Genomic DNA, 26,604 nt, shown 5'->3' with positions numbered 1-26,604 from the left:
AGAGCTTTGACAGCTGTTTCGAGCATGTTGTGATAGCTTATGTCATCCTGTAGGTCATAGGAAAACAAAGAAGGGAATTTTGTTTACTTACCGTAAATTCCTTTTCTTCTAGCTCCTATTGGGAGACCCAGACAATTGGGTGTATAGCTTCTGCCTCCGGAGGCCACACAAAGTATTACACTTTAAAAAGTGTAACCCCTCCCCTCTGCCTATACACCCTCCCGTGCATCACGGGCTCCTCAGTTTTGGTGCAAAAGCAGGAAGGAGGAAACTTATAAATTGGTCTAGGGTAAATTCAATCCGAAGGATGTTCGGAGAACTGAAAACCATGAACCAAAAGAACAATTCAACATGAACAACATGTGTACACAAAAGAACAACCAGCCCGAAAGGAACAGGGGCGGGTGCTGGGTCTCCCAATAGGAGCTAGAAGAAAAGGAATTTACGGTAAGTAAACAAAATTCCCTTCTTCTTTGTCGCTCCATTGGGAGACCCAGACAATTGGGACGTCCAAAAGCAGTCCCTGGGTGGGAAAAAGAATACATCGATAAATAGAGCCGACACGGCTCCCTCTTACAGGTGGGCAACCGCCGCCTGAAGGACTCGCCTACCTAGACTGGCATCTGCCGAAGCATAGGTATGCACCTGATAGTGTTTCGTGAAAGTGTGCAGGCTAGACCAGGTAGCTGCCTGACACACCTGCTGAGCCGTCGCCCGGTGCCGCAATGCCCAGGACGCACCCACGGCTCTGGTAGAATGGGCTTTCAGCCCCGAAGGAAGCGGAAGCCCTGAAGAACGGTAAGCTTCAAGAATCGGTTCCTTGATCCACCGAGCCAAGGTTGACTTGGAAGCCTGCGAGCCCTTACGCTGGCCAGCGACAAGGACAAAGAGTGTATCTGAACGGCGCAGGGGCGCTGTGAGAGACACGTAGTACCGGAGTGCTCTCACTAGATCTAATGAGTGCAAATCCTTTTCACATCGGTGAACTGGATTAGGGCAAAAGGAAGGTAAGGTGATATCCTGATTGAGATGAAAAGGAGATACCACCTTAGGGAGAAATTCCGGAACAGGACGCAGAACCACCTTATCCTGGTGAAAAACCAGGCAGGGGGCTTTGCATGACAGCGCTGCAAGATCCGACACTCTTCGGAGTGATGTGACTGCCACTAGAAATGCTACCTTCTGCGAAAGACGTGATAAGGAGACATCTCGCAGCGGCTCGAAAGGTGGTTTCTGAAGAGCCGTTAGCACCCTGTTAAGGTCCCAGGGCTCTAGTGGGCGCTTGTAAGGTGGGACTATGTGGCATACTCCTTGCAGGAACGTGCGGACCTGCGGGAGCCTGGCCAGGTGCCTTTGAAAAAATACGGAGAGCGCCGATACTTGTCCCTTGAGAGAGCTTAGTGACAAACCTTTGTCCATTCCAGATTGAAGGAAGGAAAGAAAAATGGGTAAGGCAAAAGGCCAGGGAGTAAACCCATTCACAGAGCACCAGGACAAGAATATCCGCCAAGTCCTGTAATAGATCTTGGCGGACGTCGGTTTCCTGGCCTGTCTCATAGTGGCAATGACATCCTGAGATAACCCTGACGATGCTAGGAGCCAGGACTCAATGGCCACACCGTCAGGTTGAGGGCCGCAGAATTCAGATGGAAAAACGGCCCTTGTGACAGCAAGTCTGTGCGTTCTGGAAGGGCCCACGGTTGACCCACCGTGAGATGCCACAGATCCGGGTACCACGACCTTCTCGGCCAGTCTGGAGCGACGAGAATGGCGCGGCGGCAGTCGGACCTGATCTTGCGTAATACTCTGGGTAGCATCGCCAGAGGAGGAAACACATAAGGCAGTTGAAACTGCGACCAATCCTGTACTAATGCGTCCGCCGCCAGAGCTCTGTGATCTTGAGATCGTGCCATGAATGCTGGGACCTTGTTGTTGTGCCGTGACGCCATGAGATCGACGTCCGGCGTTCCCCAGCGGCGACAGATCTCTCGAAACACTTCTGGGTGCAGAGACCATTCCCCCGCGTCCATGCCCTGACGACTGAGAAAATCTGCTTCCCAGTTTTCTACTCCCGGTATGTGAACTGCGGAGATGGTGGATGCTGTGGCTTCCACCCACTGCAGAATTCGCCGTACTTCCTGGAAGGCTTGACGACTGCGAGTGCCGCCCTGGTGATTGATGTAGGCGACTGCAGTGGCGTTGTCCGACTGGATACGGATCTGCCTGCCCTCCAGCCACTGATGGAACGCCAATAGGGCTAGATACACTGCCCTTATCTCCAGAATATTGATCTGAAGGGAAGACTCCTTCGGAGTCCAGGTCCCCTGAGCCCTGTGGTGGAGAAACACTACTCCCCACCCTGACAGGCTCGCGTCCGTGGTGACCACAGCCCAGGTTGGGGGCAGGAAGGATTTTTCCTGCGATAGAGAAGTGGGAAGAAGCCACCACTGAAGAGACGTCTTGGTTGCCAGGGAAAGAGAGACATTCTTGTCGAGGGAAGTCGATCTCTTGTCCCACTTGTGGAGAATGTCCCATTGGAGTGGGCGTAGATGAAATTGCGCGAAGGGCACTGCCTCCATCGCTGCCACCATCTTCCCTAGGAAGTGCATGAGGCGCCTCAATGGGTGTGACTGACTCTGAAGAAGAGATTGCACCCCTGCTTGCAGAGAAAGCTGTTTGTCCAGTGGTAGCTTGACTACCGCTGACTGGGTATGAAACTCCATCCCGAGGTAAGTCAGTGATTGGGTCGGTATCAACTTGGATTTCGGGAAGTTGATGATCCACCCGAACCGCTGGAGAGTCGCCAGAGCGACGGATAGACTTTGTTGACACGCCACCCGAGACGGTGCCCTGACTAGGAGATCGTCTAAGTAGGGAATCACCGAGTGGCCCTGAGAATGCAGGACCGCCACAACGGATGCCATGACTTTGGTGAAAACCCGTGGGGCTGTCGCCAGGCCGAAGGGCAATGCCACGAACTGAAGGTGTTCGTCCCCGATGGCGAAACGCAAAAAGCGTTGATGTTCTGGTGCGATCGGCACATGGAGATAAGCATCCTTGATGTCGATCGATGCGAGGAAGTCTCCTCGAGAGATTCCATCCGGAATCGTCTGGTGCTCACGTGTTTGTTGAGCAATTTGAGGTCCAGAACGGGACGGAATGATCCGTCTTTCTTTGGCACCACGAATAAGTTGGAGTAAAAACCGCGACCCTGTTCCTGAGTGGGAACGGGGGTCACAACGCCTTCTTTTTTCAGAGCGTCCACCGCTTGAAAAAGTGCGTCTGCTCGCGCGGGGGGCGGGGAGGTTCTGAAGAAACGAGTCGGAGGACGAGAGCTGAACTCTATCCTGTAACCGTGAGACAGGATGTCTCTCACCCACATGGAGATAAGCATCCTTGATGTCGATCGATGCTAGGAAGTCTCCTTGTGACATCGATGCGATGACCGAGCGGAGAGATTCCATCCGAAACCGTCTGGTGCTCACATGTCTGTTGAGTAGTTTGAGGTCCAGAACAGGACGGAATGAACAGTCCTTCTTTGGCACCACGAACAAGTTGGAGTAAAAGCCGCGACCATGTTCCTGGGGGGAACAGGGATCACAACTCCTTCTGTCTTCAGAGCGTCCACCGCCTGAAAAAGTGCATCGGCCCGCGCGGGGGGCGGAGAGGTTCGGAAGAAACGAGTCGGGGGACGAGAGCTGAACTCTATCCTGTAACCGTGAGACAGAATGTCTCTCACCCATCGGTCTTGAACATGTGGCCACCAGGCGTCGCGAAAGCGGGAGAGCCTGCCACCGACCGAGGATGTGGTTCGGGGATGCCATGAGTCATGAGGAGGCCGCCTTGGGGGCAGTGCCTCCGGCGGTCTTTTGGGGGCGTGACTTAGACCGCCACGCATAGGAGTTCCTCTGGCCTTTGTCCTGTCTATTGGACGAAGAGGACTGTGGCTTGGCGGAGGGACGAAAGGACCGAAACCTCGATTGTATTTTTCGTTGCTGAGGTCTCTTGGGTTTTGACTGGGGTAAGGAGGAGTCCTTTCCCTTGGATTCCTTAATAATCTCGTCCAATCGTTCGCCAAACAATCTCTCGCCAGAAAACGGCAAACCGGTTAAGAACCTTTTGGAAGCCGAGTCTGCCTTCCATTCTCGCAGCCACATGGCCCTGCGGACTGCAACAGAATTAGCGGATGCCACCGCTGTACCGCTAGTTGAGTCTAGAACTGCGTTCATGGCGTAGGAAGAAAACGCCGACGCCTGCGAGGTTAAAGATGCAACCTGCGGGGCAGACGTACGTGTGACCGCATTAATCTCAGCCAGACAAGCTGAGATAGCTTGAAGTGCCCACACGGCTGCAAAAGCCGGGGCAAAGGACGCTCCCGTGGCCTCATAGATGGAGTTCACCAGGAGCTCTATCTGCCTGTCAGTGGCATCTTTTAGTGATGAGCCATCTGCAACCGCAACCACAGATCTAGCCGCCAATCTGGAGACTGGGGGATCCACCTTGGGACAGTGAGCCCAACCCTTAACTACGTCAGCGGGGAAGGAGTAACGTGTGTCAGTAAGGCGCTTAGTAAAGCGCTTGTCCGGAACAGTTCTGGGCTTCTGGATGGCATCCCTGAAGTTAGAGTGATCAAAAAATGCACTCCGTGTACGTTTGGGAAACCGAAACTGGTGTTTCTCCTGCTGAGAGGCCGACTCCTCTATAGGTGGAGGCGGGGGAGATAGATCCAACACCTGATTGATGGACGAGATAAGATCATCTACTAAGGCGTCCCCTTCAGGTGTATCAAGATTGAGAGCAACATCAGGGTCCGAGCCCCGAGCTGCAACCTCCGCCTCGTCCTCCAGAGAGTCCTCCAGCTGGGAACCCGAGCAGCGTGAGGAAGTCGGGGAAGATTCCAAGCGAGCCCGCTTAGCTGGTCTGGGACTGTGGTCCGTGGAGGAGTCCTCCACGTGAGACCTAGGGCCCACCCCTGCCGGGGTGGACCGAGAGGGACCTGGAGGCGCCGATCTAACAGGGTCCGGGGCCTGTGTAAGGACCGGTCTGGACTGCAGGGCTTCCAGCAACTTGGCAGACCATTTGTCCATAGACTGAGCCATGGATTGTGAGAGTGACTCTGAGAGCTTTTCAGCAAAAACTGCAAACTCTGTCGCTGCCACCTGTAAAGTGGAAGCAGGGGGGTCTGCCTGAGCCGAGGGGCCCACTAGTGACCGAGGCTCCGGCTGAGCAAGCGTAACAGGGGCTGAGCATTGCTCACAATGAGGGTAGGTGGAACCCGCAGGTAACATAGCCCTACAAGAGGTACATGTCGCAAAAAAACCCTGTGCTTTAGTGCCCTTGCTCCGTGTGGACGACATGCTGTAGTGTCCTAGGAGCGTGATCACTGAGGGTATATAGAGAAAAGGGTATACAGCCCGGCCGAACAGAAATAAGTATATATATACACGTATCTATACCGGCGCCCAGGTGGACCAACACCGAGTGACCGGTTCGGCTTACCGACCGCTAAAAAGCGGGGTGTGTGTGCTCCAAATTCCCTGCCTAGGTCTCCCAGAGCTGCAGAGCTGTTCTCTGTGATTCTCCACCGGCAGAATGTCCGAAAAATGGCTGCCGGAGCTCTCAGGGGAGGAGTGAAGCCGTGGGCGGCGTTAGGAAAAGTGCGGGAATCTGGGGTCCCCACAGTGATCAGTGAGGGGGGAGGGAGCATACAGGATGCCCCGGTCCTCACATCCGACGTCAGGTCGGCTGTCCCGCCCCTATCTCTGATAGACAGGCCCGGGGGCGGGAGTTTTGCCACTAGGCCGCGATGAAGCCGGGGACTAAATTTAATACCGCGGCCGACAAGCAGGCGCGGTCGGCGCGGTAGTCCCCGGTCTTCACAATTCAGCAGCCAGTTGCGGCGTCCGGGAACCAGGCGCTCCATACACATTCCCCATGGGGACACAGAGTACCTCGTGGATGCAGGGCCCTGTCCCTGATGATAGATAAGCTCCTGTCCAGCAGATTCCCTCAGGGGCTGCGGAGGGAGCACGTTCCCAGAACCTGGATGACCGCTTCGGATCCCACTTCTACCAGAGCCCTAAGGGATGGAGAAGGAAACACGGCATGAGGCTCCGGCCGTCGTACCCGCAATGGGTACCTCAAGCTTAACAGCACCGCCGACTTAGTGGGGTGAGAAGGGAGCATGCCGGGGGCCCCGTGGGGGCCCTCTTTTCTTCCAACCGATACAATCAGCAGCTGCTGCTGACTAAAATGGAGATGTGTGAGTGGATGTGTGCCTCCTTCCACACAAAGCATAAAACTGAGGAGCCCGTGAGGCACGGGAGGGTGTATAGGCAGAGGGGAGGGGTTACACTTTTGAGTGTAATACTTTGTGTGGCCTCCGGAGGCAGAAGCTATACACCCAATTGTCTGGGTCTCCCAATGGAGCGACAAAGAAAAGAGAATTTTGTTACTTACCGTAAATTCTTTTTCTTATAGTTCCGTATTGGGAGACCCAGACCATGGGTGTTTAGCTTCTGCCTCCAGAGGACACACAAAGTACTACACTTAAAAGTGTAGCTCCTCCCTCTGAGCTTATACACCCCCTGGAGAACCAGATCTAGCCAGTTTAGTGCAAAAGCTGAAGGAGAATAGCCACCCACAAGTAGAACCGAGCAAAAACCGGAACAACCGGGGAGACTGTCCACGACAACAGCCGGTGATGATAACACACGGAACAAGAAAATTGCCAACAGGCAACAGGGAGGGAGCTGGGTCTCCCAATACGGAACTATAAGAAAAAGAATTTACGGTAAGTAAACAAAATTCTCTTTTTCTTTATTGTTCCTATGGGAGACCCAGACCATGGGACGTTCCAAAGCTGTCCCTGGGTGGGAATAAACAGAAAAACTAAGAAGTAGGCGGAGCCTAACTTCACAAGTGGGCGACAGCCGCCTGAAGGATGCGTCTGCCCAAGCTCGCATCTGCCGAAGCATGAGCATGCACTTGGTAGTGCTTTGAAAAGGTATGCAGGCTAGTCCAAGTGGCAGCCTGACAGACTTGTTGAGCCGTAGCCTGGTGCCTGAAAGCCCAAAAGGCACCGACAGCTCTGGTCGAGTGTGCTTTGAAAAGCTTGAGAGGTGCACCGCCTAAGCGCAGCGGTGCGAGACACATAAATCCGGAGAGCACGCACCAGATCCAGAGAATGCAGCGCTTTCTCAAAGCGATGAACAGGGGCCGGACAGAAGGAAGGCAAGGAAATGTCCTGGTTAAGGTGGAAGGAAGAGACCACCTTAGGAAGAAAGTCCGGAGTCGGACGGAGAACTACCTTGTCCTGGTGAAAAACCAAAAAAGGTGACTCCGAGGAGAGCGCAGCCAAATCAGAGACTCTCCTGAGAGAAGTTATGGCAACTAGAAAGGCCATCCTTTGAGAAAGACGATACAAAGAAACCTCCCTAAGGGGCTCAAAAGGAGGTTTCTGCAATACCGTGAGGACCAAGTTCAGGTCCCAGGGATCCAAGGGCCGCCGGTAAGGCGGAATGATGTGAGACGCGCCCTGCATGAAGGTGCGGACCTGAGCCAGCCGGGCGAGACGCCGCTGGAACAGCACTGATAGAGATGAGAATTGTCCCTTGAGAGAGTTGAGGGACAGTCCTAGCTGCAGACCGGACTGTAAAAAAGACAGAAGGGTCGGCAACGAAAATGGCCAAGGAGGATGGCCGGAAGAGCGACACCAGGACAGGAAAATTTTCCAAGTCCTGTGATAGATCTTGACGGAGGAAGACTTACGGGCCAGAGTCATAGTGGAGCTGACTTCAGGAGGAATACTAGAAGCCGTCAAAATCCAGGACTCAAGAGCCACGCCGTCAAATTGAGTGCCGCAGAATTCTGGCGGAAAAACGGACCTTTGCGAGAGTAGGTCTGGGCGATCCGGAAGATGCCACGGCATCTCTACGGACAGTTGGAGCAGGTCCGGATACCAAGCTCGCCTGGGCCAGTCCGGTGCAATGAGGATGACTCGACGGCCCTCCATTCTGATCTTGCGCAGGACTCTGGGCAAGAGAGCTAGAGGGGGAAACACGTAGGACAGACGAAACTGGGACCAATCCTGAACCAGAGCGTCCGCGGCGAAGGCCTGAGGATCGTGGGAGCGAGCCACGTAAACCGGAACCTTGTTGTTGTGACGGGATGCCATTAGGTCCACGTCCGGAGTGCCCCACTTGCGGCAGATTGACTGAAACACTGCCGGGTGCAGGGACCACTCGCCACCGTCCACGGATTGACGGCTGAGATAATCTGCCTCCCAGTTTTCTACGCCTGGGATGTGGACTGCGGATATGGTGGACTTGGAGTCCTCCGCCCATTGAAGAATGCGTTGGACCTCCAACATTGCCAGGCGGCTGCGTGTCCCGCCTTGGTGATTGATGTAGGCAACTGCTGTCGCGTTGTCTGACTGGACTCGAATGTGCCTGCCCGCCAACAGGTGGTGAAAGGCTAGGAGAGCTAGAAGCACAGCTCTGGTTTCCAGCACATTGATTGAAAAGGCTGACTCGGACGGAGTCAAAGTGCCCTGCGCTCGGTGGTGGAGGCATACCGCTCCCCAGCCGGATAGGCTGGCATCCGTGGTGAGAATCACCCAGGACGGAGTCAGAAAGGAGCGCCCTTGGGACAGGGAGAGGGGTCGAAGCCACCACTGAAGAGAGCTCCTGGTCCGTGGCGACAGAGTCACTAACCTGTGTAAGGAGGAAGGCCGCTTGCCCCAACAGCGGAGAATGTCCAGCTGCAGGGGGCGCAGATGGAACTGGGCAAAGGGAACCGCCTCCATGGACGCCACCATTTGACCCAGCACCTGCATCAGGCGCCTGAGGGTATAATGGCGGGGCCGCAGCAGAGAGCGCACCGCTAGCCGGAGAGACTGCTGTTTGACTAAGGGCAGCTTCACAAGTGCCGGCAAAGTCTCGAACTGCATCCCTAGGTACGTGAGACTCTGGGTCGGAGTCAGGGTGGACTTGGGAAGATTGACAAGCCACCCTAATTGGGCTAGAGTGGCGAGAGTGAGTGAGACACTCTGCTGACAGTCTGCGCTGGATGGAGCCTTGACCAGAAGGTCGTCCAGATAAGGAAGCACTGCCAACCCCTGGAGGTGCAGGACCGCAATCACTGCCGCCATGACCAACCCGAAGGGGAGAGCCACGAATTGGAAATGATCCTCTCCTATCGCAAAACGTAACCAACGCTGGTGTGACACTGCGATTGGCACATGTAGATAGGCATCTCTGATGTCGAAGGACGCCAGGAAATCCCCTTGGGTCATAGAGGCAATGACTGATCGCAGAGATTCCATGCGAAAATGCCGCACTCGGACATGCTTGTTGAGAAGCTTGAGATCCAGGATGGGCCGGAAGGTACCGTCCTTTTTTGGAACTAGGAAGAGGTTTAAGTAAAAACCTCTGAACCGTTCTCGAGCAGGAACTGGTACAGTCACACCGTTGGCCTGCAAGGATGCCACGGCCTGTGAGAAGGCGGCGGCCTTGGAGCAGGGGGGAGTTGGGAGAAAAAATCTGTTTGGCGGGCTGGAAGAGAATTCTATCCTGTAGCCGTGAGATATGATGTCTCTCACCCACTGATCGGAGATTTGCTTTAACCAAGCGTCGCCAAAGTGGGACAGCCTGCCACTGCCGACTAAGGACGTGGCTGGAGCGGGCAGAGAGTCATGAGGAGGCTGCCTTAGTGGCAGGACCTCCTGCGGTCTTCTGTGGACGCGCTTTTGTGCGCCAGTTGGATTTTTGATCCTTAGCTGAGTTAGCGGAAGAGGCGGAAGGCTTAGAGGATGACCAGTTGGAGGAACGAAAGGAACGAAACCTCGATTGATTCCTACCCTGGGCGGGTTTCCTGGTCTTGGTTTGTGGCATGGAAGTACTCTTCCCGCCAGTAGCTTCCTTAATGATTTCATCCAGCTGTTCACCAAACAGCCGAGAACCAGCAAAAGGGAGCCCAGCAAGAAACTTCTTGGAAGAAGAATCTGCCTTCCACTCTCGAAGCCACAAGATCCTGCGGATAACAAGGGAATTAGCTGAAGCCACCGCAGTGCGGTGAGCAGTCACCAGCATGGCAGACATGGCATAAGATGAAAAAGCTGAAGCCTGAGAGGTTAAGGTAACCATCTCGGGCATAGATTCCTTGGTGAGGGAATGCATCTCCTCTAGAGAAGCAGAGATGGCTTTGAGAGCCCACACTGCTGCAAAAGTCGGGGAAAACGCGGCCCCCGCCGCTTCATACACAGATTTGGCCAGAAGGTCAATCTGACGGTCAGTGGAATCCTTAAGTGAGGTGCCGTCAGCCACCGACACAACGGTCCGGGCTGAGAGCCTAGACACCGGAGGGTCTACCTTTGGGGAGTGAGACCACTCCTTGACCACCTCAGGTGGAAATGGAAACCGGTCATCAGAACCACGCTTTGGAAAGCGTTTGTCAGGACAGGCCCTGGGCTTGGTCACAGCGGTCTGAAAACTGGAGTGGTTAAAGAACACACTCTTCACTCTCTTAGGCGAGGTAAACTGATGTTTTTCTGCCAAAGAGGGTTGCTCCTCTGAGACTGGCGGACTGAGATCCGGCACAGAATTAATAGAAGCAATCAAGTCACTAAGATCTGAGTCACCCTCAGAGAAATTGATGGGATACATAGCCTCCGAGCCCCCAGTGAGGGCATCCTCCTCATCTTGAGAGTCAGCTCTTGAGACAGAGCCGTGGGATGAGGAGGGGGGAGGAAACCCTGCGCCTTCTCTTAGGACGGGGTCTGGGACCTGATGATGAATCCTCTGTGAGCTCTGATGGACGGAGGTCAGAGGATAGGAGTTCTCTGTCAAGAGTATTAGAGGCACCCTGTGAGGAGGGCTGATGCATATTCATCAAAGTCCTGGACAAAAGTCCCATGGACTCAGCAAATGACTGGGATATGGACCTAGAAAAGGACTCTACCCAGGCCGGGGGTTCAGCCACAGGTGCAGAAGCAGCCTGAGAGACCACTGGGGGTGAGACTCCAGGCTGAGGCACCGCCAAGTTAGAGCAAACATCACAATGTGGACAGGTGCTCGGCTCAGGCAGCAGGAGCTTACATGCAGTGCATGCAGAATAAAGCTTTGGAGCCTTGCTCCTTGTGTGAGACATGCTGCTGGAGTGGGGGCTTTGCAGAGAATGAACCCCAGGGAGAATATACAGAGGTCCACAACCGGAGACCGGCTGTGGCTTACCAGACCGCTGGGCGCGGTGTTGTGTGCCCTCCAGATCCCGAAGCCCGGTCCCCCAGTGCACAGCACCACAGCAGGGATGCAGAGTGCAGAATGTCCCAGAGCAGAGTGAACTCTGCGTGAGAAATGGCCGCCGGAGCGAAGAGAGGGGGCGGGACTAGGGGGCGTTCCTATAGGAGAGCGGGAACTGGAGGGCTATAGAGACCTGCAGGGGAGGAGGGACGCCCCAGCAGTGGGGAGTGTCCCTCCCCTGTGTAGAACGGCCGCCGGGAGGAGCCGAGCCTGTCCCTCTGCATGAGTGACATGCGAGTGCAGGAAAACGAAACAAGGTCTCCGGCGAAGCCGGGGCCTAAATTTAAGCGGCGAGGCCGACAAGCAGGCACCATCGGCGCGGTTCTCAGGCAAAAGCTAGAGAACCCGCCGGAAAAGGCAAAATAATCATATACAGCATACTCTCCCCATACAATAAAGAACCGGGACCCCCAACACATAAACGTCTCAAGTACTTAGCTGCTGAGACGCAGGGCCAGGTCCCTGGGGATGAGTGCTCCGGTCCAACAGGATCCTCAAGGGGCTGTGGATGGAGACCGGACTCCTGCCAGGCATGGAGACCGTGCTGGCTCCCACTTCAAGCCAGAGCCCAGGAGGGATGGTGAAGGAGCGCGGCATGTAAGGCTCCAGCCTTGGAAATCAACCTTAACAACACCGCCGACACAGTGGGGTGAGAAGGGACATGCCGGGAGTCCAGACTTGGACCCACTTTTCTTCAAACTCTTTCCAAAAATCAAACAAATCAGATGAGAATGCATGTGTGGATGTATGCCTCCTGAACACAAAGCGATAAACTGGCTAGGACTGGTTCTCCAGGGGGTGTATAAGCTCAGAGGGAGGAGCTACACTTTTTAGTGTAGTACTTTGTGTGTCCTCCGGAGGCAGAAGCTAAACACCCATGGTCTGGGTCTCCCATAGGAACGATAAAGAAAGGTTTCTCCCTGTCAGCTCTTGCAAGCAAAAGGCAAGGGAGAGGGGCTGAAACTAAGACACACTGCGGATTCTGCACATAACACTCACAAATGAAGGGAATTTTGTTTACTTACCGTAAATTCCTTTTCTTCTAGCTCCTATTGGGAGACCCAGACAATTGGGTGTATAGCTTCTGCCTCCGGAGGCCACACAAAGTATTACACTTTAAAAAGTGTAACCCCTCCCCTCTGCTATACACCCTCCCGTGCATCACGGGCCCATCAGTTTTGGTGCCAAAGCAGGAAGGAGGAAACTTATAAATTGGTCTAAGGTAAATTCAATCCGAAGGATGTTCGGAGAACTGAAAACCATGAACCAAAGAACAATGAACATGAACAACATGTGTACACAAAAAAAAACAACAGCCCGAAGGGAACAGGGGCGGGTGCTGGGTCTCCCAATAGGAGCTAGAAGAAAAGGAATTTACGGTAAGTAAACAAAATTCCCTTCTTCTTTGTCGCTCCATTGGGAGACCCAGACAATTGGGACGTCCAAAAGCAGTCCCTGGGTGGGTAAAAGAATACCTCGATAAAAGAGCCGTAAAACGGCCCCTTCCTACAGGTGGGCAACCGCCGCCTGAAGGATTCGCCTACCTAGGCTGGCATCTGCCGAAGCGTAGGTATGCACCTGATCGTGTTTCGTGAAAGTGTGCAGACTCGACCAGGTAGCCGCCTGACACACCTGCTGAGCCGTAGCCTGGTGCCGCAATGCCCAGGACGCACCCACGGCTCTGGTAGAATGGGCTTTCAGCCCTGAAGGAACCGGAAGCCCAGAAGAACGGTAGGCTTCAAGAATCGGTTCCTTGATCCACCGAGCCAAGGTTGACTTGGAAGCCTGCGACCCTTTACGCTGGCCAGCGACAAGGACAAAGAGCGCATCCGAACGGCGCAGGGGCGCCGTACGAGAAATGTAGAGTCTGAGTGCTCTCACAAGATCTAACAAGTGCAAATCCTTTTCACATTGGTGAACTGGATGAGGGCAAAAAGAAGGTAAGGAGATATCCTGATTGAGATGAAAAGGGGATACCACCTTAGGGAGAAATTCCGGAACCGGACGCAGGACCACCTTATCCTGGTGAAACACCAGGAAGGGGGCTTTGCATGACAGTGCAGCTAGCTCAGACACTCTCCGAAGTGATGTGACTGCCACTAGGAAGACCACCTTCTGCGAAAGGCGTAAAAGAGGAACATCCCTCATTGGCTCGAAAGGTGGTCTCTGAAGAGCCGTTAGCACCCTGTTCAGATCCCAGGGTTCTAGCGGACGCTTGTAAGGAGGGACAATGTGGCAAACCCCCTGCAGGATCGTGCGTACCTGCGGAAGCCTGGCTAGACGCTTTTGAAAAAACACGGAGAGCGCCGAGACTTGTCCCTTAAGAGAGCCGAGAGACAAACCCTTTTCCATTCCGGATTGGAGGAAGGACAGAAAAGTGGGCAAGGCAAATGGCCAGGGAGTAAAACCCTGATCAGAGCACCAGGATAGGAAGATCCTCCACGTCCTGTGGTAGATCTTGGCGGACGTTGGTTTCCTGGCCTGTCTCATAGTGGTAATGACCTCTTGAGATAACCCTGAAGACGCTAGGATCCAGGACTCAATGGCCACACAGTCAGGTTGAGGGCCGCAGAATTCAGATGGAAAAATGGCCCTTGAGACAGCAAGTCTGGTCGGTCTGGTAGTGCCCACGGTTGACCCACCGTGAGATGCCACAGATCCGGGTACCACGACCTCCTCGGCCAGTCTGGGGCGATGAGGATGGCGCGGCGGCAGTCGGACCTGATCTTGCGTAACACTCTGGGCAGTAGTGCCAGAGGAGGAAATACATAAGGCAGTCGAAACTGTGACCAATCCTGAACTAATGCGTCCGCCGCCAGAGCTCTGTGATCTTGAGACCGTGCCATGAATGCCGGGACCTTGTTGTTGTGCCGGGACGCCATTAGGTCGACGTCTGGCATTCCCCAGCGGCAACAGATCTCTTGAAACACGTCCGGGTGAAGAGACCATTCCCCTGCGTCCATGCCCTGGCGACTGAGGAAATCTGCTTCCCAGTTTTCTACGCCCGGGATGTGAACTGCGGAGATGGTGGAGGCTGTGGCTTCCACCCACAGCAGAATCCGCCGAACCTCTTGGAAGGCTTGACGACTGCGTGTGCCGCCTTGGTGGTTGATGTATGCCACCGCCGTGGCGTTGTCCGACTGAATTCGGATCTGTCTGCCTTCCAGCCACGGCTGGAACGCCTTTAGGGCTAGATACACTGCCCTTATTTCCAGAACATTGATCTGAAGGGAGGACTCTGTCTGAGTCCAGGTACCCTGAGCCCTGTGGTGGAGGAAGACCGCTCCCCACCCTGACAGACTCGCGTCCATCGTGACCACAGCCCAGGATGGGGGCAGGAAGGATTTCCCCTTCGACAAAGAAGTGGGAAGAAGCCACCACTGAAGAGAGGTTTTGGCTGCCAGTGAAAGAGAGACGTTCCTGTCGAGGGACGTCGACCTCCTGTCCCATTTGCGGAGAATGTCCCATTTGAGTGGACGCAGATGAAACTGCGCAAATGGAACTGCCTCCATTGCTGCCACCATCTTCCCTAGGAAGTGCATGAGGCGCCTCAAGGGGTGTGACTGGGCTCGAAGGAGAGCTTGCACCCCTGTCTGTAGTGAACGCTGTTTGTCCAGCGGAAGTTTCACTATCGCTGAGAGAGTATGAAACTCCATCCCGAGATATGTAAGTGATTGGGTCGGTGTCAATTTTGACTTTGGGAAGTTGATGATCCACCCGAATCTCTGGAGAGTCTCCAGAGCAATGTTCAGGCTGTGTTGGCATGCCACCCGGGAGGGGGCCTTGACAAGAAAATCGTCTAAGTAAGGGATCACCGAGTGTCCCTGAGAGTGTAGGACTGCTACCACTGTTGCCATGATCTTGGTGAAGACCCGTGGGGCTGTCGCCAGGCCGAAAGGCAGTGCTACGAACTGAAGGTGTTCGTCCCCGATGGCGAAACGCAGGAAGCGCTGATGCTCTGGTGCGATCGGCACGTGGAGATAAGCATCCTTGATGTCGATTGATGCTAGGAAGTCTCCTTGGGACATCGAGGCGATGACGGAGCGGAGAGATTCCATCCGGAACCGCCTGGTTTTCACATGTCTGTTGAGCAGTTTGAGGTCCAGAACGGGACGGAAAGATCCGTCCTTTTTTGGCACCACAAACAAGTTGGAGTAAAAACCGTGCCCCCATTCCTGAAGGGGAACAGGGATCACCACTCCTTCTGCCTTCAGAGTGCTCACCGCCTGAAGAAGAGCATCGGCTCGCTCGGGGGGCGGAGATGTTCTGAAGAAACGAGTCGGAGGACGAGAGCTGAGCTCTATCCTGTAACCGTGAGACAGAATGTCTCTCACCCATCGGTCTTGGACATGTGGCAACCAGGCGTCGCAAAAGCGGGAGAGCCTGCCACCGACCGAGGATGCGGTTTGGGGAGGCCGAAAGTCATGAGGAGGCCGCTTTGGGAGCGGTTCCTCCGGCGGTCTTTTTAGGACGTGACTTAGACCGCCATGAATCAGAGCTCCTCTGGCCCTTCTGTGGCCTGTTGGACGAGGAGAATTGAGACCTGGCTGAGGGCCGAAAGGACCGAAACCTCGATTGTATCTTCCGTTGTTGAGGTCTGTTTGGTTTGGACTGGGGTAAGGACGAGTCCTTTCCCTTGGATTGTTTAATGATTTCATCCAATTGCTCGCCAAACAGACGGTCGCCAGAAAATGGCAAACCGGTTAAGAACTTCTTGGAAGCAGTCTGCTTTCCATTCGCGTAGCCACATGGCCTTGCGGACTGCCACTGAATTGGCGGATGCTACCGCCGTACGGCTCGCAGAGTCCAGGACAGCATTCATGGCGTAGGACGCAAAAGCCGACGCCTGAGAGGTTAAAGACACAACCTGTGGAGTAGAGGCACGTGTGACTGCATTAATCTCAGCCTGACAAGCTGATATAGCTTGGAGTGCCCAGACGGCTGCAAATGCCGGAGCAAAAGACGCGCCTATAGCTTCATAGATGGATTTCATCAGGAGCTCTATCTGCCTGTCAGTGGCATCCTTGAGTGATGAACCATCTGCCACTGCAACTATGGATCTAGCCGCCAGTCTAGAGATTGCAGGATCCACCTTGGGACACTGAGCCCAACCCTTAACTACGTCAGGGGGAAGGGGTAACGTGTGTCATTAAGGCGCTTGGTAAAGCGCTTGTCCGGAAAAGCTCGGTGTTTCTGGACTGTATCTCTGAAGTTGGAGTGATAGAGAAACGCACTCCGTGTACGTTTGGGAAACCTAAATTGGAATTTCTCCTGCTGAGAAGCTGACTCCTCAATCGGAGGAGTTGGAGAAGGGAGTTCTAACACCTGATTGATGGACGCTATAAGGTCGTTTACTATGGCGTCCCCTTCAGGTGTATCAAGATTGAGAGCGGCGTCATGATCAGAGTCCTGATCTGCCACCTCCGCTTCATCCTCCAGAGAGTCCTCATGCTGAGACCCTGAGCAGTGTGATGAAGTCGAGGGAAGCTCCCAGCGAGCCCGCTTAGCCGGTCTGGGACTGCGGTCCGTGTCGGAGTCCTCACCGTGGGACCTATGAGTCGCCCCAGGAGCACTTTGCTGCGCCGACCGAGGGGGGTCTGAGGGCAATGATTCAACAGTGCCCGGGGCCTGTGTTACCGGTCTGGACTGCAAGGCTTCTAGTATCTTAGCAGACCATCTATCCATAGACTGGGCCATGGATTGAGAAATTGACTCAGAAAGTTTGTCAGCCAACACTGCAAACTCTGTCCCTGCCACCTGGACAGTGGCAGCCGGTGTTTCTACCTGGGCCGAGGGTCCCACTAGTGGCTGAGGCTCCGGCTGAGTGAGTGTCACAGGGGCCGAGCATTGCACACAATGAGGGTAGGTGGAACCTGCAGGTAGCATAGCCGCACAAGAGGTACAGGTTGCAAAATAAGCCTGTGCCTTGGCACCCTTGCTTTTTGCGGACGACATGCTGTTGTCTCCTCTTAGAGCAATCAGTGAGGGTATATAGCCAAAAGCAAATAGTGCGGCCGAACAGAGTAAATGTATACAATATAAGTATATAAATATACACTTCGGCACCCAGGGGGGCCAGCACCTAGTAACAGGTGCGGCTTACCGACCGCCCTCAGCGGTTGTGTGACCACCAGATTCCCTGCCTGGGCCTCCCAGAGCTATGGAGCTCGGCTGTTGTCTCCCCTCTGAAGTTCTCCAGAGTCAGAAGTGCTGATAGGAATGGCTGCCAGCGTTCTGAGAGGAGGAGGGAGCCGTGGGCATGCCTCAGAAAGTGCGGGAATCTGGTGCCCTGCAGTGCATAGTGAGGGGGGAGGAGGATACCTCAGTATGCTCCAGCCCTCACCGCTGACGTCTAGTCTAGCGTCCCGCCCTTACCCCTGACTGGCAGGCCCGGGGGCGGGAGTTTGCGGTACTAGGCCGCAAAAGCCGGGGACTAAATTTATTAGCGCGGCCGGCAAACAAGCGCGGTCGGCGCGGTAGTCCAGCGACACAAAACACCCAGCAGCTGCTGCAGCGTCCGTTACACAGGCGCTCTATGCGCCGTCCACAAGGGGACACAGAGTACCTCAGAGGAGCAGGGCCTGTCCCTGACGATACCCGGTCTCCTGTCCAGCAGATTCCCCCAGGGGCTGCGGAGGGAGCACGGTCCCAGTGCATGGTGACCGGTTAGGATCCCACTTCACCCAGAGCCCCGAAAGGATGGGGAAGGATAACAGCATGTGGCTCCAGCCTTTGTACCCGCAATGGGTACCTCAACCTTAACAGCACCGCCGACCAGAGTGGGGTGAGAAGGGAGCATGCCGGGAGCCCTGTTATATGGGCCCTCTTTTCTTCCATCCGATAAAGTCAGCAGCTGCTGCTGACTAAAATGTGGAGCTTGCGTGCATGTGTGCCTCCTTCAACACAAAGCATAAAACTGAGGAGCCCGTGAGGCACGGGAGGGTGTATAGGCAGAGGGGAGGGGTTACACTTTTAAGTGTAATACTTTGTGTGGCCTCCGGAGGCAGAAGCTATACACCCAATTGTCTGGGTCTCCCAATGGAGCGACAAAGAAATATATAATTTGTGAGTGTTATGTGCAGAATCACCAGTATATCTGCTAAAAACCTGCTCTTGTATGAAATTATATCCTTACAAAGTACATATACCTTTGTGTTCACTGCTTCTGTGCCTCATGGCATGGAATTTGATGCAGTATATCAGTTGATCCTATGAGATGCAGCTTTTGACCTTCTCCCTTGCCATCTGCTTGTGAAAGGTTTCTCCCGGTCAGCTCTTACAAGCAAAAGGCAGTGGAGACTGACCAAAGCTGTAACTCACAAGATATACTGGGGATTCTGCATACAAAACTCACAGATAATAGACAGAAAGCAGACTGTTCTTGTACTTAGGCAAAATTATATTCTTAGCTGCATTGCATGGAGAACATATACTACGTGGGAAGAGCTTTGACAGCTGTTTCGAGCATGTTGTGATAGCTTATGTCATCCTGTAGGTCATAGGAAAACAAAAACGGACTGTGGCCACAACATGTGAATGTAGCCTTAAGTCTAAAAAATGTACCTATACCACTGTGTGTTCACTGCTTCTGTGACACAATGTATACTATTTATTGCAGCCTATCAGTGGATTCTATGAGACGCAATATCTGACCATCTACCCTGTCTCCTGCTTGTGAAATGCTTCTCCCCGTTAGCTCTTACAAGCTGTTTGTCTTAAAGGGAACCTGTCAGGTGCAATATGCACCCAGAACCACGAGCAGTTCTGGGTACATATTGCTAATCCCTGCCTAACTGTCCTTGTATACACTAGCATAGATAAAGAGATCTTTAGCAAAAGTATTTCTAAAGATCGGGGCGTACTAACATGCTAGTCAATTCAGCCTCACCAGCGATGATGCACGTACTTGTGTGCGCTGTGACCGCGCTTCTGAATGAACAGGGTGTGCATGACGTGTCCTACGTCATCCACACTGACCGGCTTTGAGGTCCTGTGCAAGCACACTTTGATCTGCCCAGCGGAGGGCACATTAAAGTATTGTAGTGCACATGTGCAGGCGGTCTTTACCCTTTCCTCACGCCTGCGCATTACAGGACTTTGATCTGCCCTGAGTAGGGCAGATCAAAGTGCGCCTGCGACGCAGGAGCTCAATATCGGCCTGAGCTGGATAGAAGGAGGACGGAGATCGAAGCAGAGAGGAGGTGCCGGACCGAAGAGCAGCGACATTCATTGGACCAGACCACCCCTTAAGTGTTTTTTTACGTTATACAGCGCGGCATGGGCTCTTATATACAGTATTCTGGAATGCTGTATATAAGAGCTCAGTGGTGGTGGCCGCAGCTTATAGTCGCCAAATCTGGTGACAGGTTCCCTTTAAATCCCTAGCAGGCTGGATTGACAGCACGGAGGACAGGGATTGTCATTTTAAGTCCTGTCCTCGAGAATGTCAATCAAGTCCTATAGGGCAGGGATAAGTGATAAATGTACTTTACGCTGCACAGTTTCCATTTCCTTAAAAAGGTGTTGTCCAGTGCAAACAAGGTGACAGGTGAAAGCTTATTAATCAGTTGTGGTCCGACCGCTGGGACCTGCAATGATCAGCAGAATGGGGGGAGGGAGGGAGTGGTCATCCCCGACAGGGCACTTTTATTCTCGTTACGATCTGGAACAGCAGGTCGGATGCCAGTCATTCTCTAAAGGCCGGCCGGAAAAGGCCAAACGCAGTTCTCATCAGCCCCATAAAGAATGAATGGAGCAAATAACAGAGGTGAGGTGAATTTAAAGGTGATCTTACCTGGAAAACAGCGTGTGACCGGGATGATGTTGCGTTCGCGTCTGTCGGATGCTGCGTCCGGTTCAGGTTCCCGTTAGCCAACATTTGCAGTAGCTGCTCTGCAGATTTGGGCTTTGGATATAAAAGGAAACAAACCTATTAAAGGATCTGTTTATATTTGGAAAGATGTTGGGGGACATTACAGTCTACTTAATTGGCAGGAATCCAAGATGTGCCAAATATCACCTCCAACAGACAAAGGGATGGATCACAGTTTGCTCTGGGCAATATTAGATAAAAGGATTTTGGTCCAGTAATATAATGACCAGGGGTGTTTTATCGCATTTTTTTGGGGAGGGGGAGAGTGCCGTAAATGAGTGAATCTCTCCCACCTATGGACCAAATGAGTGAAGCAACAGGAAGTGCGCACAGCCGCTGAGCTCACTTCCTGCTGATTGTTCATTGGTCCAAAGGCGGGGACACAGAAGTGGGCGCTGATTGGATGTGGGACTAGCGTGATGTCATAACCCCACGAGAGCCACCGCACCGCTGAAATGGCACCGGTATGGGAGGAGAGTATAGTCTTTATGATTTTACCGGGGGAAAACGTGGAATAACAAAGGGGGTTGTCCAAGTAGTGGACAATCCCTTTAAGTGATTTTATACAAATGATAAGGCAAACTTTTGTGGATGCAGCAATACCAGATAGACTTTTTTTCTGTTTGGGATTGGGACAAAAGTGCAGTGAATTTTTTTCAACTACTTTTTACATATTTTCTTTAGTTGCCGTAGACTAAATCTGTAATTTATTAGTTCAGGGGGGGGAGGGGAACTGTGCCAGGCTTGAACTTTGGAGATGGACGCATGATCACTTACCTGATGAAAGGAGAGACCATGAACTACAACGCCTTTCTGAGGATCCTCTCTGATTGCCAAAAACCCTTTGGGTTCCAGCAGGTCTTGGATCTGTTCATTGTAGACCTGAAAAACCAGAGAGAAAAAATAAAGCTCAGTTCTGGAATAGTAAGGGTGACAAGACATTTAAGGAAGTATATGCGGGTTCAGAATCCTAAAGACTAACTAAATTATGCCTTAATGTGTTTTGTTTATGAATCCCGGACAATCCCTTTAACCTCTTTCCCGACATCCATAGGCTCATCATCCCTCACACACCACTAGCAGAGCGGATCTGACCTGCTAGGACTGCTATGTACCGGCCAGTGACCAGCACATGCCACAGAACCATTATCCAGTGCTCTATAGCTGGCGAAATAGAAGACAGAAGCGGTAATAAACTGCTTCTGTCTTATCACCAGGATCCCTAACTGTATCCGACAGCCGAGGACAGGACCTGCTCCTGCTAGATTTCAAAAGGAGATCCTGAGCCGTAACTGTACAATAGTAAGTGGTTAACGCGCAGGGCCACTGCTGTAAATACAGCACTTGGTCATTGTCTTGTTATAAAAAAAAACCACAACTAACACAATAAGTAATGCACACCCCCTCCATGGCCTGTATGAATGCTCACAAGGCAAGACTCCATTGCTGAACAAAAAGCAGGTTCAAGAGCATTTAGGCAAGTCTGTGAAATAATGGAGAATATAGTCTGGTCAGAGGAGATCAACATTGAACTCTTTGGATGCCATAATACACATCCTGTTGGAGGTCAAAAGGCAAAATCACCCAAAAAACACCAGCAACAGTGAAGTGTGGTGGTGGGAACATCATGGTGTGGGGCTATTTTTCAGCATCTGGCAGTTGCAAACTTCCTATGTTTGAAGGAAGGATGAATGGACCAATGTACGTAGACATTCTTGATAAAATCGGCTGTCATCTACCCGGATGATGAAGATGAAACGAGGGTGGACATTTCGGCAAGACAATGATCCCAAACACACAGCCAAGGAAAGTCTCAATTGGTTTCTGAGAAAAGGCCCTGTCACACACAGAGATAAATCAGCGGCAGATCTGTGGTTGCAGTGAAATTGTGGACAATCAGTGCCAGGTTTGTGGCTGTGTACAAATGGAACAATATGTCCATGATTTCACTGCAACCACAGATCTGCCAAAGATTTATCTCGGTGTGTGATGGGGCCCTAAAGAAAACAAAGCTTCTAGAATGGCCGAGCCGATCACCGGAGCTGAATCCAATAGAAAATGTATGGAAGAAACTAAAGCTCAGAGTTCATAGAAGAATCCGGGACCTGCAGGATGTGAGGAGTGTTTGTGAAGAAGAATGGCCAAAATCCCACCTGAGCAATGCAGGCGACTAGTGTCTCCACACAGGAGGCGTCTTGAAATTACATTATATGGTAAAATAAATAGGGTTATTAAAAACTACAACTTGGCCCAGAAAATAAATAAATAAATAAAGCTATAACATTTGGGAGAAAGGAAGGATAAAAGGAATGTGAGGAAACAGAAATTAGCTGGGGGTGTGGGGGGGGAGGAAAGAATGTGTTAAACAGTTTTGCAGACCATTTCCTTGCGCCCGCAGGGTCCATTACCTCCAGGTAGGAGATCAGCACCTCACACGACTTCTCCTCCTTGATGGCTTCTATCCGCTGATACAGTTCGATCATGGTGAGATACATGACTCCGGGGTCGGCTTCACTTCCCAGCATCGTATGAGTCTTCCCTGCTCCTGTGGCTCCATAAGCAAAAACTAAAATAGAAAAAGATGAGGCATGAAATAAATTGATCACCTGCAGGTAGGTAATGGAGTCATTGACATTTTATTGTGATTTGGATGAATGCCCCATTATGGACTGCAAGAAAAGGAGGGGGAAAAGAAGAAAGCAGTACTGTGTGTTTTCGGATGGTGCATGTAAACACAAGTCATTTTGCAATTTATAGCTGATTAAAATTGTCAGCCGTTCTTGAGATATTAACACTTCTGTTTACAGTCCGTTGCCTTGGAGACCGACCACCGCTGCTATGCAGTGGAATATGCGCCGTGTTTACAATCTCTTTTCAGCTGAGCTTGTAAGCACAGGCCTGAAGCTGGCCAGGGATTACTGGAGTGCGTCACGCTACAGTGCAGTGTTTATAAACAAGACTGCGGCGGTGGTCGGTTTCCAAGGCAACAAGTTGTAAACAAAACAAAAAGTGTTAATATCTCAAGAACGGCTGCAAATTTTAATAAGCAGTAAATTGCAAACGTGCTTTTTTTTTACGTAAACTATCCAAATATGAAGATAGAACTAACCCTTTAAAACAGTTGAACCCAATGGAGTCAGAACTCACCTTTGTAGACTTTCTGCCTGAATTAACCCTTTTCATGGAGATTACGGTAAAATAATCTCTTACACGCTGCAATCATATCAATACCGATGACTAAATTTGGGAACATCTCATGAAGGCCACACAATGGTGGGATCCGATAACCCGACACTGACGACCGTGACTCTTTAAACACCTCTCCTGACAAGGCTATAAACAATGGTGTCCTCTTCCAGTCTCCGGCCACCTTGTCTACAAGCGATTACAAAAGCATCTCGTGCGCAGCAGACGCCGCCACGTACAAACAGACGAGACGCAATGAATAACAGACGGCTGGGATTACCGACTCTGGCGCTAATGAAGCGTAGCTGAGAACAAGCAGGCGCGATCGTTATACGGCCGGCGGCTCAAAATAAATCCATTGTTGTGGATTATTGCTTACATGAATTCAATACCCGTTCCTGCACGCCGAGTCGCAGTAAATGGCCTAATAACAGGGGCGAGGCGGCTCCCCGATGTACACAAGATTAGCAAACACATGAGGCTGGTGTCTGGCAGGAGAGGGGTGCTGCGGGCACCAATAATCCACCTTACCATGCACCCAATGTTGGCATCGGGAGGAGAACCTTGAGAACTTGCCCTTTTTTTCACATTTATTGCTGTTTTATTTTAGCATGAGTGATTTTTGTTTTGTAGTAGTCCAAGTGCCAAATATAAAGCCACTTACAAAGAGTCATCAGTGTGGACCGCGGCGTTGGAAAAGCTAGAGACAAAATTGGAGTTCACTCTAAAGGCGACAACTGGCTTGTGCATCCCTGTGCACGAATAATATGAAGTGGTGCAAAAAGTGTCCGTTACGGTATAACGGATTAAAGACGGGCCTGGTGTTTTGGGGTTTTTTTTAAGGGGCTGTCTGGTCTTCTGCTAAAAATCTGCATTCTCTTCCTCACTTAATTTACTTGTATGGAGCAAGGCAGTGCATGTTAGGTGGGAACTTGGGAAAAGAAGGGAATTTTGTTACTTACCGTAAATTCCTTTTCTTCTAGCTCTTATTGGGAGACCCAGACGATTGGGTGTATAGCTACTGCCTCCGGAGGCCACACAAAGCATTACACTAAAAAGTGTAAGGCCCCTCCCCTTCTGGCTATACACCCCCAGTGGGATCACTGGCTCACCAGTTTTAGTGCAAAAGCAAGAAGGAGGAAAGCCAATAACTTGGTTAAACAAATTCACTCCGAGTAACATCGGAGAACTGAAAAACCGTTCAACATGAACAACATGTGTACCCGAAAAAAAACCAAAAATCCCGAAGGACAACAGGGCGGGTGCTGGGTCTCCCAATAAGAGCTAGAAGAAAAGGAATTTACGGTAAGTAACAAAATTCCCTTCTTCTTCGGCGCTCTATTGGGAGACCCAGACGATTGGGACGTCCAAAAGCTGTCCCTGGGTGGGTAAAGAAATACCTCATGTCAGAGCTGCAAGACAGCCCTCCCCTATATGGAGGCAACTGCCGCCTGCAGGACTCTTCTACCTAGGCTGGCGTCCGCCGAAGCATAGGTATGCACCTGATAATGTTTGGTGAAAGTGTGCAGACTCGACCAGGTAGCTGCCTGGCACACCTGTTGAGCCGTAGCCTGGTGTCGTAATGCCCAGGATGCACCCACGGCTCTGGTAGAATGGGCCTTCAGCCCTGATGGAACCGGAAGCCCAGCAGAACGGTAGGCTTCAAGAATTGGTTCTTTGATCCATCGAGCCAGGGTGGCCTTAGAAGCCTGCGACCCTTTGCGCTTACCAGCGACAAGGACAAAGAGTGCATCCGAACGGCGCAAGGGCGCCGTGCGGGAAATGTAGATTCTGAGTGCTCTCACCAGATCTAACAAATGTAAATCCTTCTCATACCGATGAACTGCATGAGGATAAAACGAAGGCAAAGAGATATCCTGATTAAGATGAAAAGAGGATACCACCTTCGGGAGAAACTCCTGAATGGGGCGCAGCACTACCTTGTCCTGGTGGAAGACCAGGAAAGGAGCCTTGGATGACAGCGCTGCTAGCTCAGACACTCTCCGAAGAGATGTGATCGCTACCAGAAAAGCCACTTTCTGTGATAGTCTAGAAAGTGAAACCTCCCTCAGAGGCTCGAAGGGCGGCTTCTGGAGGGCAACTAGTACCCTGTTCAGATCCCATGGATCTAACGGCCGCTTGTACGGGGGTACAATATGACAAACCCCCTGCAGGAACGTGCGCACCTTAGGAAGTCGTGCTAGACGCTTTTGAAAAAAAAAGACGGATAGCGCCGAGACTTGCCCTTTAAGGGAGCCGAGCGACAAACCTTTTTCTAACCCAGATTGCAGGAAAGAAAAAAAGGTAGGCAATGCAAAAGGCCAGGGAGACACTCCCTGAGCAGAGCACCAGGATAAGAATATCCTCCACGTTCTGTGGTAGATCTTAGCGGACGTGGGGCTTCCTAGCCTGTCTCATGGTGGCAACGACCCCTTGTGATAATCCTGAAGACCCTAGGATCCAGGACTCAATGGCCACACAGTCAGGTTCAGGGCCGCAGAATTCCGATGGAAAAACGGCCCTTGGGACAGTAAGTCTGGTCGGTCTGGTAGTGCCGACGGTTGGCCGACCGTGAGATGCCACAGATCCGGATACCACGCCCTCCTTGGCCAGTCTGGGGCGACGAGTATGACGCGGCTGCAGTCGGATCTGATCTTGCGTAGCACTCTGGGCAAGAGTGCCAGAGGTGGAAACACATAAGGGAGCCGGAACTGCGACCGATCTTGCACTAAGGCGTCTGCCGCCAGAGTTCTGTGATCGCGAGACCGTGCTATGAAGGTTGGGACCTTGTTGTTGTGCCTGGACGCCATTAGGTCGACGTCCGGCCTTCCCCAGCGGCTGCAGATTTCCTGAAACACGTCCGGGCGAAGGGACCATTCCCCTGCGTCCATGCCCTGGCGGCTGAGGAAGTCTGCTTCCCAGTTTTCTACGCCGGGGACGTGAACTGCGGATACGGTGGAGGCCGTGGCTTCCACCCACGTCAGAATCCGCCGGACTTCCTGGAAGGCTTGCCGACTGCGTGTCCCTCCTTGGTGATTGATGTATGCCACCGCTGTGGAGTTGTCCGACTGAATTCGGATCTGCTTTCCTTCCAGCCACTGCTGGAAGGCTAGTAGGGCAAGATACACTGCTCTGATTTCCAGAACATGGATCTGAAGGGTGGACTCCTGCTGAGTCCACGTACCCTGAGCCCTGTGGTGGAGAAAAAACTGCTCCCCACCCTGACAGACTCGCGCCTGTCGTGAC

At 52.4% G+C, this 26,604-nt stretch overlaps 1 protein-coding gene across 1 annotated transcript in view; it reads right to left on the bottom strand.

Moving 5' to 3' along the window:
* Positions 1-26,604, bottom strand: part of KIF18B (kinesin family member 18B) — a 193,655-nt gene that overhangs the window by 149,607 nt on the left and 17,444 nt on the right. Inside the window, exons 3-5 of the mRNA XM_075328348.1 lie at positions 22,581-22,738; positions 20,950-21,054; positions 20,095-20,205 (exon numbers count right to left, since the gene is read on the bottom strand). Coding sequence (XP_075184463.1) covers positions 20,095-20,205; positions 20,950-21,054; positions 22,581-22,738 — 374 coding nt within the window. The remainder of the gene's footprint in view (positions 1-20,094; positions 20,206-20,949; positions 21,055-22,580; positions 22,739-26,604) is intronic.

Source organism: Anomaloglossus baeobatrachus, chromosome 11 (genome assembly GCF_048569485.1).
Source record: "Anomaloglossus baeobatrachus isolate aAnoBae1 chromosome 11, aAnoBae1.hap1, whole genome shotgun sequence".
Taxonomy (NCBI): Eukaryota; Metazoa; Chordata; class Amphibia; order Anura; family Aromobatidae; genus Anomaloglossus; species Anomaloglossus baeobatrachus.
The sequence above is the reverse complement of the archived record's forward strand: the minus strand, read 5'-3'. Positions and strand labels throughout refer to the sequence as shown.